At 44.1% G+C, this 15571-nt stretch overlaps 1 protein-coding gene across 1 annotated transcript in view; it reads left to right on the top strand.

Moving 5' to 3' along the window:
- Positions 1–15244: 15244 nt before the first annotated feature.
- Positions 15245–15571, top strand: part of LOC105196635 (methyltransferase-like protein 9) — a 38521-nt gene continuing 38194 nt past the window's right edge. Inside the window, 1 exon segment of the mRNA XM_011162666.3 lies at positions 15245–15569. Within this exon segment, the coding sequence (XP_011160968.2) occupies positions 15461–15569 (109 nt within the window). The 5' untranslated portion in view covers positions 15245–15460.

Genomic DNA, 15571 nt, shown 5'->3' with positions numbered 1-15571 from the left:
TACAGCATAAAAGTAACAAAAAAATAGCAATTAATACCTGTATGAGTCGCATTTGATTGTGGTAAAATGGCTGTGCCAGTTCAACAGTCGTCTTTGAACAAGAAAGATATAAAGATAGCTTTAAATAGCGGTGCACGTATGGAGTTTTAGTTTTCTCGCTGATAGGAATAAAGAAGAGCCACCATCGGGTTTCAGCAATGTAGTTAGTAATATTACATTTTCGATTAAAACGGACGCATAAAACGCGGAGCGCGCACGCGGAAGTATATCGGGATATACGAGGCACGGGGTTCCATTACAGCATGCCACGCGGTAATATTACATGAATTCAATGGGCACGCCTGCAGATATCGACGTCGAGAGGAGGAGGGCGCAGCAGTTTTATTTTACATAGCATTTCGCGACGCGATCGCGACCTACCCCCTCGTCCTGGAGCATCCTTGAAGCGGCAGCTACTGAAATAAATAAACGTGCCGCGAAAGAGCCGTTTCAAAGGCGAGCCATATCGATTCCGCGTCGCGTCCAAAAAGGAAACATCCGGCGGAATTTAATCCACTTTCCGCCTCGCGCTGCGCCCCCCCTCTCTCTCTCTCTCACTCTCTCTCTCTCTCTCTCTCTCTCTCTCTCTCTCTCTCTCTCTCTCTCTCTCTCTCTCTGTTGCCTCGTCCCTCATGTCCCGCGCCCGCCACGTTACATGCCGCTTCTCTAATCGAAGCCTCGCCGATTCCATCGTGGAATTGATTTCCTTCTCATCTGAATATCATTTTCCCCGGGACGATCGCGGCCGCGCGCGGCGGATAATCACGGAGTTATGCCGTAACACCTCGGAGGCATCCTCTCCACGCTATACAGCGCGTGTATTGTGTGCGGCGGCACGAGGAACGTTCAACTTGCATCGCGAACTAGCATACAGCATACGTGCGTGTGCGCCATTATCATCGTTCTATCGTTGCTGCTGCATTCGCGTCCGGAAATTTTGCGATAACGCAGATACTATGAATCGTGTCTATAACCCTTTAATTTTGCGTTTTGTTCTCATAGATATTACATTGCTATATTAATACCCAAGTATTAAAAAGGTAACTGATTAAAATTAAAAAGAAACAGAATTAAATTATTTTCCAATATTGTCAATTCATAATGTATAAAATATAAAATGTATGTATGTATTAAGTATAAAATACTGGCAAAGGTCCTAATAGACGAAGATACACGAGCGAAATTAACGTAATTGAATATGCGTCTGGTGCAATCGGAGAAAATTTGCGCACAATTCACAACATATTGCTATCAAAGCGCTAGAGCACTTTTGCGATTGATGCGAACGTACATAAAATTTTGTATGCCGATGTATACGTTGTGCCACGTTTATGAGCGTAATACCGCGGCAGAGCAATTCGTTCGACGAGTGGCGAAAGCAGAAGGAAAGAAACGAAGAGATAGAGAGGAAGGGTGGATAAGGGGGCAAGAACTTGCCGATCATTTCAATAGTTACCGTTCGAAGTACATTCTCTTCGAGACACGAGAAACCTTTCTCCTCAACCCTCGCGAGTCGGCATTGCGAATTTATCCACGTTAAGGGGATACGCGGTGGTGGAAAAGGGAAGCACGTTGGAAAATATGACATCCTGTTGCAACGTGAACGGCCATTTGAATGTCCGCGAGAAATGTGTGAAATATAAAATTTTCGAGCACGCGAAAAAAAGAAGAAGAGGTAAAGAACAAACACACGTTGTCATGAAACGATAATCTTGGGGGAACAAAATGCTGGAAGAATACCGGTCTCGCGCTAACGTTGACAAACGACACGATACTTTTCAGTATCCATGACGTTTCTCACGTAACTTCGTAAAAGATTATTATAAAGAGACGCTGAAATTTATGGCATGCTTTATACAGTAGACAGTTTGGAATCTCGCAAATTATAAGGTTTAAATAAAAAAAAAAAAAGCTGTCGCGTAAAAACTTGAGAAAAAGATCGACGATATGGAAATCAACCAGTCGATGAGTTTAAACACCACAAAGCCAATTTGTACTCTGGGTGGAATGTTTGTAAATGTATTTCAGATTGTATCCGAGTATTTTATGGTATTTGTAAAATAATAATTCGTTCATCGGTGCATCTACTTTTATACGTACGAATCGATCAGCTTAAGTTTCAAATGCTAAAAACTGAATTACATAAACGAACGTGTGAGTCGCCGTTACATTATTCTCCCGAAGGGCTTGTAAAGTAACGAACGTATATTTCCATCGCAGACTCGCAGTCGCGTCCGACGAGGGTACCCATCGAGAGAGGGCAACATTGTCCTTCGAAAATATATCCCCGACGGCATTTTTAAGACGACCGTAAAACACCATCGTAGTTACAGCCATCTAACCGCACATATTGTCCGTCGCGTCCGTACACGCGCTTAAGGCACCCTAGCAGCGGCGGGTCTTATCCGTCTGGCCAATGGAGAGTGCATAAATAACCGAGCAATCGTGGGTGACGAGTTTTCGCGTCGCGTACGACGACCTTAAATCTCTCCGCGCTCCGAAGTGACGCCTCGTAATGCCGGGGTTGTCGTGGGCCCGCCGCGCTCTCGGGGCCCCACCGCGCCAGGGCGGGACCGCGTTCGAACGCACGGCGTGCACATCGGCGTTACGATCCCGCATTGGCAGGCGTTTGAAATACACTCGGCTGAATTATGAACCGTAAAAACACGGCGACGGCGGCGGTGGCGGCCCGAGAGCGAACGATGGAACTCAACCGGGGCTTTAACCCGAGCCCTGGTAACCGTATTCACCCTCGCGGAGGGTTATTACCGGTGCTCGCGCGCGCGCGCGCGCGCGACTCCGCGCGAACCCGACGCTGCCTGCTCGGTGTGGTCTGCGGTCCCGAACGAACCGCGGCTGGAATGCCTGCGAAGCGAAATCCTCGCGAGAGCGAAAAAGGAACGAAAGGCGAAAGGAACGAGAAGATCGGCGTGTGGTAGTGATACACGACAACGGGGCCTCCTTCGTATACACGCGGATTCAAACGGCAGTTGCCGCGCGTCTCGTCTCGCCTCGTCTCGTCTCGTCTCGTCTCGTTAATGCCTTGCCTCGTTTCGAAAATCAACGTCCTCGTCGTAGCTTCGCGGCAGCATATTTACAACATTTTCAGATATAAAATTCACGTATTATTACAAGCTCGAGTAATGCTAATTTCGTACGCATTAATATAATAGGTACGCATCGCTTTATAGCTTTTAAATTCTTTTCATATTCGATATGAATGAATCAATATCTAAATTATTCTAGAGATTACTGTAGTATTATGTAAAGAGAGACATACTCTGTCATTACACATATCATCATTGATACGTAAGCTAGTATAAAAGTTCAATATTTAAAAAAAATTAAAACGCATAGTTATACTTTATTGTCTTATTTGCTGCCATACAAATTCCTTCAAACTTTGAAATATTTAATAATTTAATAATTACGTTTCTAACAAATAATTCAACGAGTTACGCATGACAATAAGTTGTCTTATTGTATTCTAACAGCGAGTTGTCTTATAATGCCTTACGAGAACTAGCGAGGCCAGGCTCATCGCGTTCCAGAGAAAACAGTAAGAGTGTCCACATTCGCGGTAACCTTTAATTAATACGGACAATAGTTATATAATATTCATCAATGCTGAAGCAGCAAGACGGCCGCGCGTTGTCACGAGCATTGTTGTTCGTGCTACATCAAAAGGACGCTCCCGTCCACGTGTTTCTTCTACTGTTTCCGGCAAAGAGGTCCACCTGCCTTCGAGCCAGGGAAGGACACCTGCCGTTTCTCAGACAACCCCCGCGGACTCTGTCCGCAGAGCGGAACGAGCGAATGTCTGTGTGTGTGTGTGTGTGTGTGTATGTATGTGCGTGTGTTGCACGACGCGTGCTTGTCGAACCCTTCGTGCAACGAGACCGCCCGCTAAAAATTTCATCGCGCCTTCCTTCCCTGCATTTTCTTTATTATGTGCTTCGGCAAGAAAAAATCGCGTGTCGCTAATCAACTCGATTACCGCGAGTTCATTAATTCAGTGTCTTTACGTTCTTCAGCTGTATGGCAACGCATTCTTTAATAATCATCACACGAAGGAAAACTGCAGTTGTAAAACTATGAGAAAATTTTGTTTGAATAACGTTTTGACTCTCTCGGGAACTTTAGGACTTTGAGAGTGTTCATTAGGAATGAAATTACAAATTATATGGCGCATTAATTAATAAGAAAAATCACGATGTTAGTAAAACAATTAAATTTTTAATATTTTTATATAATGATTATTGCACAGTATCCAAATTAACTGATATTCACAGCTTGCGCTGAACTGTTCCCTAAGCTTCGTATCTTGGCGTCATTATAGACATGGCTTTAACGCTTTCAATCACAAAGAAGATTCCCCGAAAGAAAATTTACCGTGCAGAATGTAGATAACAGTAAAAACACTCGCAATCAGGCAAGCACCATAAAAAAGGAGATCGCATCCCGAAGGTTAAGTACCAATCAGAACGACCTCCTCAGCTTCCCCGAAGACTGGAAGCGCACAGAGTAAGCTACTTCAAGCGCGTCAGACAGCGAACCGTGTCAAGCATACTTCGTAACGAAGGTGTGGTGATCAGAAGAAAGAAAAGAAGAAGCAACGAAAGAAGAAGAAGAAGAAGAGAAGAAGCGCGACGCGACGCGACACATACGCAGAGAAGAAGTGAAAAGGAAGGGAGGAAGAAAAGGAGATGGACATTAGCGTAATGACGTCCAGAGAGTGAGGCGTAATGACACCAGGGTCATCGGGCGATACTGCAGCGGATCATTCGCCGAGGTCGTGATGACGAGGTCGTTCCCTCCACCCAAGAGCCACCTCCATCATCACCTCACCTCCTCACTCCGCCAGCCGTTTCTTCTCCCACCGCCTCCCCCGTTCTCTTTTTCCGTCTCTCTTTCTTTCTCTCTCTCTCTCTCTCTCTTTCTCTTTCTCTTTCTCCTGCTCCTACCTTCTCTGCCTCCCGACTCCTCTTTTCTTCCTCGTATTCGCAAATGCGATCCCGCGGAATGAGTCGGCTCGGGCCGAGTTGCCCGCCAATAATAATTCTTACCGGATTCAATTTGAATAATGCCGCGTGCGGTTTCCATCGGCATGCCCGAGCACGCCTTATTATCTCACGTACCAACTCGCCTACTCGATATCCATCGATGGTACACCACCCCACCTCACTGGCTACCATTATATTTTTCCCTCCCGCCTCTTTCTCTCCTCCCGCTTCCTCCTCCTCCTCCTCCTCCTCCTCCTCTCCCGTCTTTCCCGTGACCGAAGATCTCCGCTTCAGTTTTCTTCGCGCTTCTCTCGTACTGTTCTCTGGCTAGTTCATGCGGAGTCGGTCGTTATGATCCCTGAATTTATCCTATTTCTTTTATTTGCACTTTGACGTTGTTATAGCTTTCATCGTTGCAACTTGAGAAGTTTCGTGCTGTATGAAAAACTTAAAAAAAAATCAAACGTTCTGCTCTTTTTCTTTTGGAATTACATACTTGGGAACCAGATTTAATTTTGATTTTTTTTTCTCGAAATTACACATACCATACACACTCTGCATTATTTTATTAATATTTTACAAAATCTAATTAGCATGATTAGCAAAATTTAGCGTGAGAATGTGCCATTTTACATCCTTTAAACAAATCATTTTACATGGTACTAGCGACTAGCACAAGTATTTCCAGATCTCCGTCTTTTCTCATATACGCCGCTATATCTAGTAAGATATGCGCCTCGTCATGGTCCGTGCAAGGGACTTGTTCGTCTTCTTCAGGCTCGCATAAGGGGCGCGAAATGCCGGCCAGCTGACGACAGATCGGCGAGAAAAAGTCGATCCATCGATTGAACGCGTCAAGAACGCTACATAAATTATTGCGCGCTTTCTTGCACGACTTCGGAATCCGCAAAGCGACCGTGAACGAGGAAAAACATTAAGCGCAACAACAAGTACTTAAACATGCTCAAAGTGCTTAAACACAACCGCTGTTTATCGATTCTCCTTTTAATTAAAATGATTACGAAGTAATTCTTTTTGCAAATATCAAAATAATTATTATAATTTGAAAGGAGGAAGGGGTCTGATATAATTTTCTTCGATCTTTTATTTCTCTTTATAATCAGAATTAATCAATATGTTTCCAAATCTGCTGATCTCGTTAGGCGTACTTAGTATTTAAACTGTGTAATTGGATTATTTACTTCGCCATTTGCAATTTATAATTATGAATAAAGATTATTCTGTTTACATTAAGCTTTTTCCAATGGCATACATGTACACAGATTTTTATAACTTGTATGAGTTTTAAAAAATGTGTTTACAAATTTATAAAATAATTCGAAAAGATTGTATATAAGTAGCAATACTGCTTCGTTCAACTCTGTACTTTTAAAGCTATTGTTCGCAAAGTAATAATGTAATTCTCTTTTATTTTACAAGATGTCTAATGGCACACTCGTAGCACGCTCTGAAACATTAAAAGCGTAAAACCTTTTCGTCGCAGCAACAACGACTTCGTCCTAGTGACTTCGGTAAAATGTCAACCTCGATCTTCCCCCGCTCGTCGGTGTAATGTCCTTTCAACCCCTTTTAAAACCCCTAAGAAGTAACAGTTACCGGGTAAGAGGCGGCTTTCTTCTGCTGCCTCATCGGCCTCCTCTATACTTTCGCGAGAAAGAGGACCGTACGTGACAAGCATGTGACGAAAAAACTACTCGTTTCAAAGTATTCTTTATCTTTTGCCACTAATCGAACGTTAGCAAAATATGTATGACAATCACTATTATATCCATTAAAAATGGAATAAATAAATATTGTTGTTTGCAATAATGTAGTTTCCAAAGCGACAAAAATATTAATCATTCCATTTTTAATTAATGAAATAAATTTGATTAAAATATTTCTTAAATTATTGATTTAAACGTATCTTTCTTTCGACATTTGGAAATATACACGTTAAATTATTTTATGTTGAAAATTACGGATGATAAAATAAATGTCTTGATTTGATACATGGAAATAACAATGTAATCAAATTAATTTACGTTCTTAAAAAAACGTCTCGAAGAGCAAACTAATAACGCGCGATTGTCAGCAGATAACAATATCCGCAAATCGCCTCGGAAAAGATAAACAAATCAGATTTGATGTCGATTCGACGTTATACCAGACGCTTCCACTCAAACTGAGAATTTCCTGCACGCCATTCCCTCGGTTATTGATTACCTGTCGCAGGAATCAAACGAGGGATCGACCGGACTTGCGGTTTGAAAGAAAGATCATTGTAGCACATGCGTCCCACTGGGGCGCTTTTTATTGAACCCATTATAAAGGTTTCCCAAAAGTTTCTAATGCGCCCCTCGCTTCATCTCCGAGATACGTTATAACGTCGAGTTATTCTAACGTAGTTGCAAGATACATAACTGGCTTAAGGTTAAAGTATACAAAAGAATGTCGAAAGATTTCAATTATTAATAAGGCGTTCAAACAATATTTAACATTATAGAATAAAAATCTCAATACGATATTATACGAACATTTAAAATTTTTCAACACTAACACAAGGTTACTAATTTCATACGCGATAGCTCAAAATAATTTAATAAAATTTCCTTACATTAAAATAGTGTTAGTCACAAAGACATAAAAAAAAATTTAATTATATAAGTGAATTTTTACCTGAGTAGTATTAATGTAAGAAAAACGTGAATAGCATTTCAGGGTTAAGGATAATGGAAAATTTGAAATCAGTATTTCGAAATAGAAACTAGAAAACGTAATTTAATTATAATTATATAGATCGATTCTTCAGATGGAGATACGCTTTTATTTTTCAAAGCGTGTTTTACATTATCGTTCCATCTAATATCTCAAACGGCAATTGCAAAGTTAAAAGCAACTCGGCGCGACTATATTTCGCAATCACGGCGCGTGAGTTGTAAAAAAAAAATGCAATCCGCACGCGTCCTTGTTCCTCACGGTAGCAACCCCCTCCTGCCCCCTCCCGTTCGTCCGGTCGTTTGCGATTCAATACGACACAAAAGTCGGCCCTGAGAGAGTCGCCGAAACGAAAAAGACAAAACGAACTCGGCACGTAGCGCACCCCTCCTTTCTTACCCAGGAGGGAGCCGCAACGCGGTAAATCGAGAAGCCGCGCCTGTAGAAGTTAGTCCTGGGCGCGGACGAGCGGAGAGGACTCATGATTCAGTTAGGAGTTTGAGGTTTGAGGTCTGGCCGTCATTATGTCGCCTGCCGCCGTGGCTGGCGGCCCTTGTCCAACCGAGGGAAAGAGAGAGAGAGAGAGAGAGAGCGCGATGCAACAGCAAGAGGAAAAGGAGGAAGGAACCTCCAGGACGAGGAGGAGGCGATGGTGGTGATGGCGGTGGTGGCGAACCGGGAGGGCAGATGGAGAAGGTGGAGAACGCGTATGGAAGAGAAGCGGGAGGAGGAGAAGGGCAAAAGCGAGGAAGGAGGAGGACAAAAACGAGGCATTAGCGCTGCCCGTGCTACCGTGTGTTCCACGCTCCGCCCGACCGCCCGACCGCCCGCTGATGCCCATTTCTACTTACCAAATTAGCATTATTACCCCGCGCGCGCGCGGACGCAAAAATGCAATCAATGTATATATCCGCCGTCCGTTCGCGTACACGGGGGCACGTATGCATGTATATAATCCAAAAAGGAAGGTGCCAACCCCCGGCCGATCCGCGTCGGCGCGGCGCAACGCGGCGCACCCGCCGCGCGCGGACCAGTGTTAACGACCCTGATTTCTGCGCTTCGTCCAAGACGTACGACTTCTTGCGCCACGCCGCACGCTACGCTCGCTTTATGCGCCTCGCGACTATTCTTCGTGCTCCCTTTCTCGTACTTTGCCGCTCGGGAAATTCGTAACGAGTATCGAGATTATCATTTCGCCCGGTTACTCCTGGTGCTCTCTGTGCCGTTCGAGCCAACGAGCGCGCCCAACTTCTTATGATTCTTCTCGACGACCGGGATTTACGTTTACCTGCATCTGCATTCGAATTCACCTGGACAAAGAGACACGCGACACGTTCCATTCCTGCACGATCGATTTTTACCATATTTGCTAAATCGATTACGAGAATCGCTCTACACGCAGCTATCCCCCTTTTAATTTACTGATCTAGATACGCGGAAGCTTTCGTCATATCTAAAGTCGATTTGATCCTGTCGGAGTAACGACGGCGTTAATGACTGTATAAATTTAATGCGCCATGACGACGTTCAATAACTAGCCTTAACTCAGTACGGTCGGTTATTATGGTAATTTATTCACCACAGATTTAAGTTTTTACGTACACGTATACAGCGTATCCGCAAAAAGGACAGGTAGAAAACTTTTATCCTGGCACACATTGCCCCCTTTACACCTTCAATGGAATCGACATTTATTGCCTCCTGCCTTTCCCTCCCCAGAATTTTAATAATCAACAGTGCTAATTCTCATGTACGAAATGCAAATAGTTCCAATCGTTGACTGTGATCTGCACGTTGTGAAGCAAATGTCCCTCATTTTCTTAAACTAATAGACTTGACCCTCTCACGGAAATTAATAACTAATTATCAATGTAACAAAAAGCGAGGTGGTTTTACATCAGTCAAACTTGTTCCGAGACGTTGCATTAGCATAAAAAAGCTATGTACGTACGAATTACGGCGGCGTCATTTATACTGTGGAACGCATGTCCCATCGCGTGAACGAGGAGCGCGGTCCGATCGAACTACCTGTGGCGGACTCGTTAATGTCCCCCTGCGCGACTTTACACCGTCGCGACACGCGTGTACGCGCGTCCCGCGGCGTAATTAACGCGCCTTCTCCCAGGAGCGATCCGGGAGTGTTACGAAAAGGGAAAAAGAGCTCCGTAGCGGGGAGGCGTGTAGCAACATCGAACCGTAGTAACTCGGCTTTGGACACGGCCGCGGACATTCGTGTGTCACCGTGGCAGCAGCACACACCTCGTAATAAAACGCACACGCACTCACGTGTACGCGTATACGACCGCGGCATTCAGCGAGGAACACTCGGCTTTGGCAGCCTCCGGGCATGTGAGACGTATAAGCTACCCGTCTTACGCATCCCGCCGCATACGGGACATACATCACTCCACATGCGTCTCCGCCGTCGGCCGCGTCTCTCTGCACCGCGTTCGCGTGCACACGTGCGTAATTATTATTACGAGGAATAAGAAGAACGAGCCTCGGCGCGGCGAAGGCGAGAGAAACAGCGGGGATTGGTGCGAGTGGATCTCTTTTCGGTGCCTCTTTCCCTGTAATCATTTCTCGCGGACTCGTCGAACTCGACGGTGAAAGGGACGCGAGGCGCATTCGCGAAGGGAGAGACAAAGAGGCGCAGCCTCTTCGAAACAACGTTTTCGAAGTACTTGCGCGAGTACGTTTAATTGATTCTGAGAGACGGTTGCATCGAGAGGTTGAAAATAGTACTACTGTACAGTCGCGTTTGTAACAATTCTCACACAAGCAAGGGTAAAAAAAAATTGACTCATTAAGCAACCCCTACACGTTCGATATTATTGCACAATATTTGAGTATTGTGTATTATTGATCGTCTGAAGACTATAGTGAGTTTTCAATTTTTCAAGGAATATTGTACGATATAATTGTACCATAATATTGATTATCTAGAGACTACTTTAAATAAGAACCCAGCAAACGAAAATAAATTGAAATGGATAGAATTGCATTTACTTTGACATTTTCAGATTTTTCGAATCCGTTTGAATCCAAAAATAATATGAATTTAATAATATGAATGACGAATAGCTCGCATTTCACATTTCAATTTATTTCATTCCAAAAATGATATAAGTAATGGGAACACGAATCCATCTGATTTCAAAATAATGAACGGCACATTTCTTATTTCAATCCATTTGTGTCCATTAAAATCCAAAAATACTCGGTAACTTTAAACGATCTTGGATAGATTTAAATACATGGCAATTTCCAATTAATTTGGTTTTATTTTTGTTTGCTGGGAATTCATCAAATATTTCGTGAGAGAAAGATTGTGAGAGAGACAAATAGACCAAGCATTTATTTCCGTTCTAGGGCAAGCCCTCTAAGATCACTAAAATAGAAAATATTATACATATGATCAGTACAAAGAAAATATTTACAAAATAAAAAGAAGGTAGAAAGGTAACTGGTGCAAAGTAAGAATTAAACAAAAAATGTTAAATAAAAAAAATAAAATAAAATTTAATACAATAAAATTAACGCAGAATAAGATTAAGCTAATTGATACTGGCGCAAAGCAAGATAGAAAAAAAATATATAAAATAAAATACAACAAAATAAAATAAACCAAAACAAGAGAGAGAGAGAGAGAGATTCATCAATCTGCGCGTGTTTCGAGATAAGCGTACTCTTTCCAGCAATTCCACGACTGTTATCACGAATTAACATAGCCGGACATCAGAGGCTTTACCTTGTACAAGCGCGTACAAGATAAGTCGTCACGTCTTCATCAAGAGATTCAGCGTCGAGTAGGTAATCTTGAGAGAGAAACGTTTTCGCAGCTGAAATACATGTCGCATTAAACGTCGAATTATCGTCGTCACTCTACCATCGTTATCCTCGCATAATTAAATTATTTTCCAAAGCCCCCGCCTAGAATTTAACTCGTTTCACCGCTTTCAGACTATCGGCCCGGCGCAGCGTCAACTTGAGTCTCTCGCGCGCACAGTTACACACGCGCGAGAGTCTCGACCGCGTAATTACAGGTGAGATTACTTACGGTAAGCGCGTACGCACACGGGCATCCGCGCAGACACACGCACCCTCCTTAATAACGGCTTGCACCTTCACGTCGAGATTAATTAGCGTTTTCCACACCGCGGACACCGTTAATTATGCCCGCGCTTGAAAAAGTGTCCTCATTACTTTAAACACCGGTTTACAGGTAAAATCTGAATTTGCCCTGCTAAATGAAACCAGGACGCATTTTGTTTTCGCGGGAACCTCTTCCACCTTTCTTCTCCCCCCCGTTCTCTTTCCGCGCTATTTTTCTGCTCGCCCGGCGTTTGCAGAACGATAAATTTTCAACGTTGAAGAAAGACTTAGATGCCTGAGGGGCACGTTTTGCGCCGCTTTGTCCTTTCGACTCCTCTTTGCCTCCCTCGTCTCGCTCCCTCCCTTGACTCCGCGGCCCCTTTCTTCCCTCTCTCACCCTATCCCGCTCTCTCTCTTTCTCCCTTCCTTTCTTTCTTTCTTTCTTGACGTACCTGTTGTCCTTCCTCACCCGATCTTTACATCCTTCTTTCTCGCTTTCTTCTTCGTCCGTCGCTCTCGCGATGCTATGCGCTTCTCCCTTCGCTTCTTCCCTGCAAATTTACAATACCCTCGCTTGTAATAAGCGGTTGCGCGCTTCGTTCACGATTATGAGCTCACTTCAGGTACCGAGGGGACTTATCGAGTTAAGGCCCTTCCGTAGCGCCGGGCTACGTAGGTAGGAATGTCCGCGATGTCTCAAAATGGGACAGCTACGCAAAACGACAAAAAGAGAGAGAGAGAGAGAGAGAGAGGTGCACGCTTTGACTTGCAAATGCGATTTGTATTTTACACGCTCAAGGAATCCCATACCTACGTCGCCGCGTCGAGCAGCATCCGGCGTTCGCGCTAGAAAATAAGATTCATTGCTCGTTTGGAAGTTATTCCGGCACTTTTACGCAATTAATCTTTTGATATCGGGGGTGCTCGAATTCTCATCGATTCGTCTCGTATACGTGGAGGAGTCAACGCCTATCCGGGGAAAAGATTGAGAAATCAAGGTGCAGGAATGCATCGCAAAGTTGGCGCACGCGATGCTTTCCGCAAGGCCACGTGCACCGCACGTTGTTTAGGCGATGAACGTCGGGCATAGCCCAAACAACGTTCACGACGAGGTCAGGACGCGATTTTTAAAAGCTCACGTTGCATCTATAGGTATGTTTGTTAATTGCACATTAAACCCCTATCAGATTATATGCGTTAAAGATTGGAGATTAGAATTTTATATCAATGGAATAATTTTCACCAGAGCTTTATTACTTTTTTTTTCATTGTATACGCTTATAAAAAGATATTTATATTTATATATCTTTATATATCGGAAATGGATAGTAATTAAAAAATTAAAAATGAAATAGCAAAGTTAAAAAGTTCATAATTTTTGAAACATTAACTAGTTATGAATTTTTAACTTAATATGAATAATGCTTTTCAAAATTAATTTTTAATTTAATCTTAACATAATTTTTAACTAGTTAATTATTTGTTCATATAACTTTTAACGTAACTCAATTAATTTTATAAGCCATTAAATAATTTAGTTAAAGTAATATATTATAATAACTTACACAATCCTGTTATATGTATATGTATCTCTCCACGTGTAAATAATTTAATTAATATCACAACATGAGCAACGAAAGAGGAGTAAAAGCTGCGTAGATTCGCGAGGAATAAATTATTAACGCGATCGTAACTCACGAGTCAAGTTAAAAGAAAGAATACTTAATAATATCGCCACGAGACGTTGGCTCACAAAATAACGGGCGCCTTTCCGACGTATCATCGTCAAATTTAAGAAAGCCATTATGTACCCCGCGTCTCGCCGATCTTTCTTTCCTTGCGCGTTACACGGCACCGCAGCGAGGACCGGGGAATGTTCGGGGGGGGTCGCGGGTGGCAGGGTGTCAGCGTTGGTGAAAAATTCGCCAATTAAAAAAATCTCATTTCTCCGTGGTAACGAGGGGTGGCGCGCAATTAACGTCAGACGCGAAAATGATTTATGGCAGGCGGGGGAGGGAGAGGATGCGCGGCCCGTGGGCGGCGTGGCCGAGCTTATCATAAATTAATGAATTATCAGGGCATGCGCGCGCGCGAGAGAGAGAGAGAGAGAGCGAGAGAGAGAATCGCGCGCGATGCGTCAATGTGGCATCTAAAATATTCATCGGGCGCGCACCGGTGCGCACCGAGCCTTTCCCTGTGCCATATTTATCCCGCCTAAAAGTTTTATACCCCCTGCCCCCTTCTCTCTCCCCCTTGCTAGCTTCCTACAAGGGAGAGACGTCGGCCGATAAAAGATACGGGTGAGAATATGTAAATACTTGCGATACTTTGAAGCATGCTCCCTTGAAAATTTCGACTGTAACGGTCACTTTCGATTCGATCGATGTTACGACGATTGTAGCAAAAGAAAACCATGTTAGCGACAGTAGCGACTTGACTTTAATAGATGATTCTCCTCCTCGTCCGCCGTCCTTCTCTTTTTCTATAGGTTAAATTTCGCATTCGTGCATCAGACTTGTCGAAACTGTCTTACTTTCTCTGAGCATTCTTTACATAACAAACATCGTGTTTTCGTCGCCCCGAATAAGCATAAAGATCATTCTGGATCATTCGTGGCATCGCGTTTGCGCAAAATATTTCGACATGTAAATATGAAGGGAGACGGACGCGATACAGTATAACTTACAGTTTTTCTTACACGCCGCGACTCGCACACTCCACAACGCATCTCGGCGTGATTCCGACGCGGGATTGTTTCGCAACTGCGACTCGTTCGTATCCTGGCGATTAATCAATGATACGCGCGGCAGAAGTACACCCATGGAATTTAATTCTGTCCATGGGGAAATTTTTCACACTAAGAAGTCGCTATCTTTCTACATACTTACAGTTTATGATTAACGTAACGACCAATAAGCTCTAGTCGTTTCATTAATCATGAACTGCGAGTATGTAGAAAGTGGTGACTTCTCGGTTTGAAAAATTTTCCCATGGACAGAATCAAATTCCACCCAAAATGTACACCCAAGGACTTTGATTCTGTCCATGGGGAAATTTTCCAAACTGAGAAGTTACCACTTTCTACATACTCGCAGTTTATGATTAATGTAACGACTAGATTTTATTGGTAGTTACGTTAATCATAAACTGTAAGTATGTAGAAAGATAGAGACTTCTCAGTTTGGAAAATTTTCCCATGGACAGAATCAAATTCCATGGGTGTGCATACGTAAATGAAAACCGACGAAAACAACGCGACCGAACGCGCGATGATTTTCGAACCGATGACGTCACGCAAACGCCGCGCCCGTCGGTAAGCGACGTCGCGGTCGGTCAGTTGCCGGTGGGAGCGCGGGGAGCCTCCGGCGCGCGCCGCTCGCGTCGCGCGGCGCCACTGTCGGCTCAATATGGCCACGTGTTAGACGTGCGGTGTTTACGCGACGGCGGCGGCGAGGCGTCCGATTTACGGTCGTGCCGGGTGTAATCGCGACCGGAGCCGCGCCGATTCCGCGGCCCGTCGCGTGCTCGTGATTCACGACGATGAACGCGCTCGTAGTGGCCGAGTGATCGACGTCGCGTCGGACGTGCGCGGCTGATAAGGTGGCATGGCGGGCGCGGACGAGGCGTCCCGGGTCGTCAGGTGTGCCTACGGCTGTCAGGACACCACCTGCACCGTCGCCGACGTCTGCGACGGCGGCGGCAGCGACGGGACCGCG

This window comes from Solenopsis invicta, chromosome 6, assembly GCF_016802725.1.
Source record: "Solenopsis invicta isolate M01_SB chromosome 6, UNIL_Sinv_3.0, whole genome shotgun sequence".
Classification (NCBI taxonomy): Eukaryota; Metazoa; Arthropoda; class Insecta; order Hymenoptera; family Formicidae; genus Solenopsis; species Solenopsis invicta.
The sequence above is the reverse complement of the archived record's forward strand: the minus strand, read 5'-3'. Positions and strand labels throughout refer to the sequence as shown.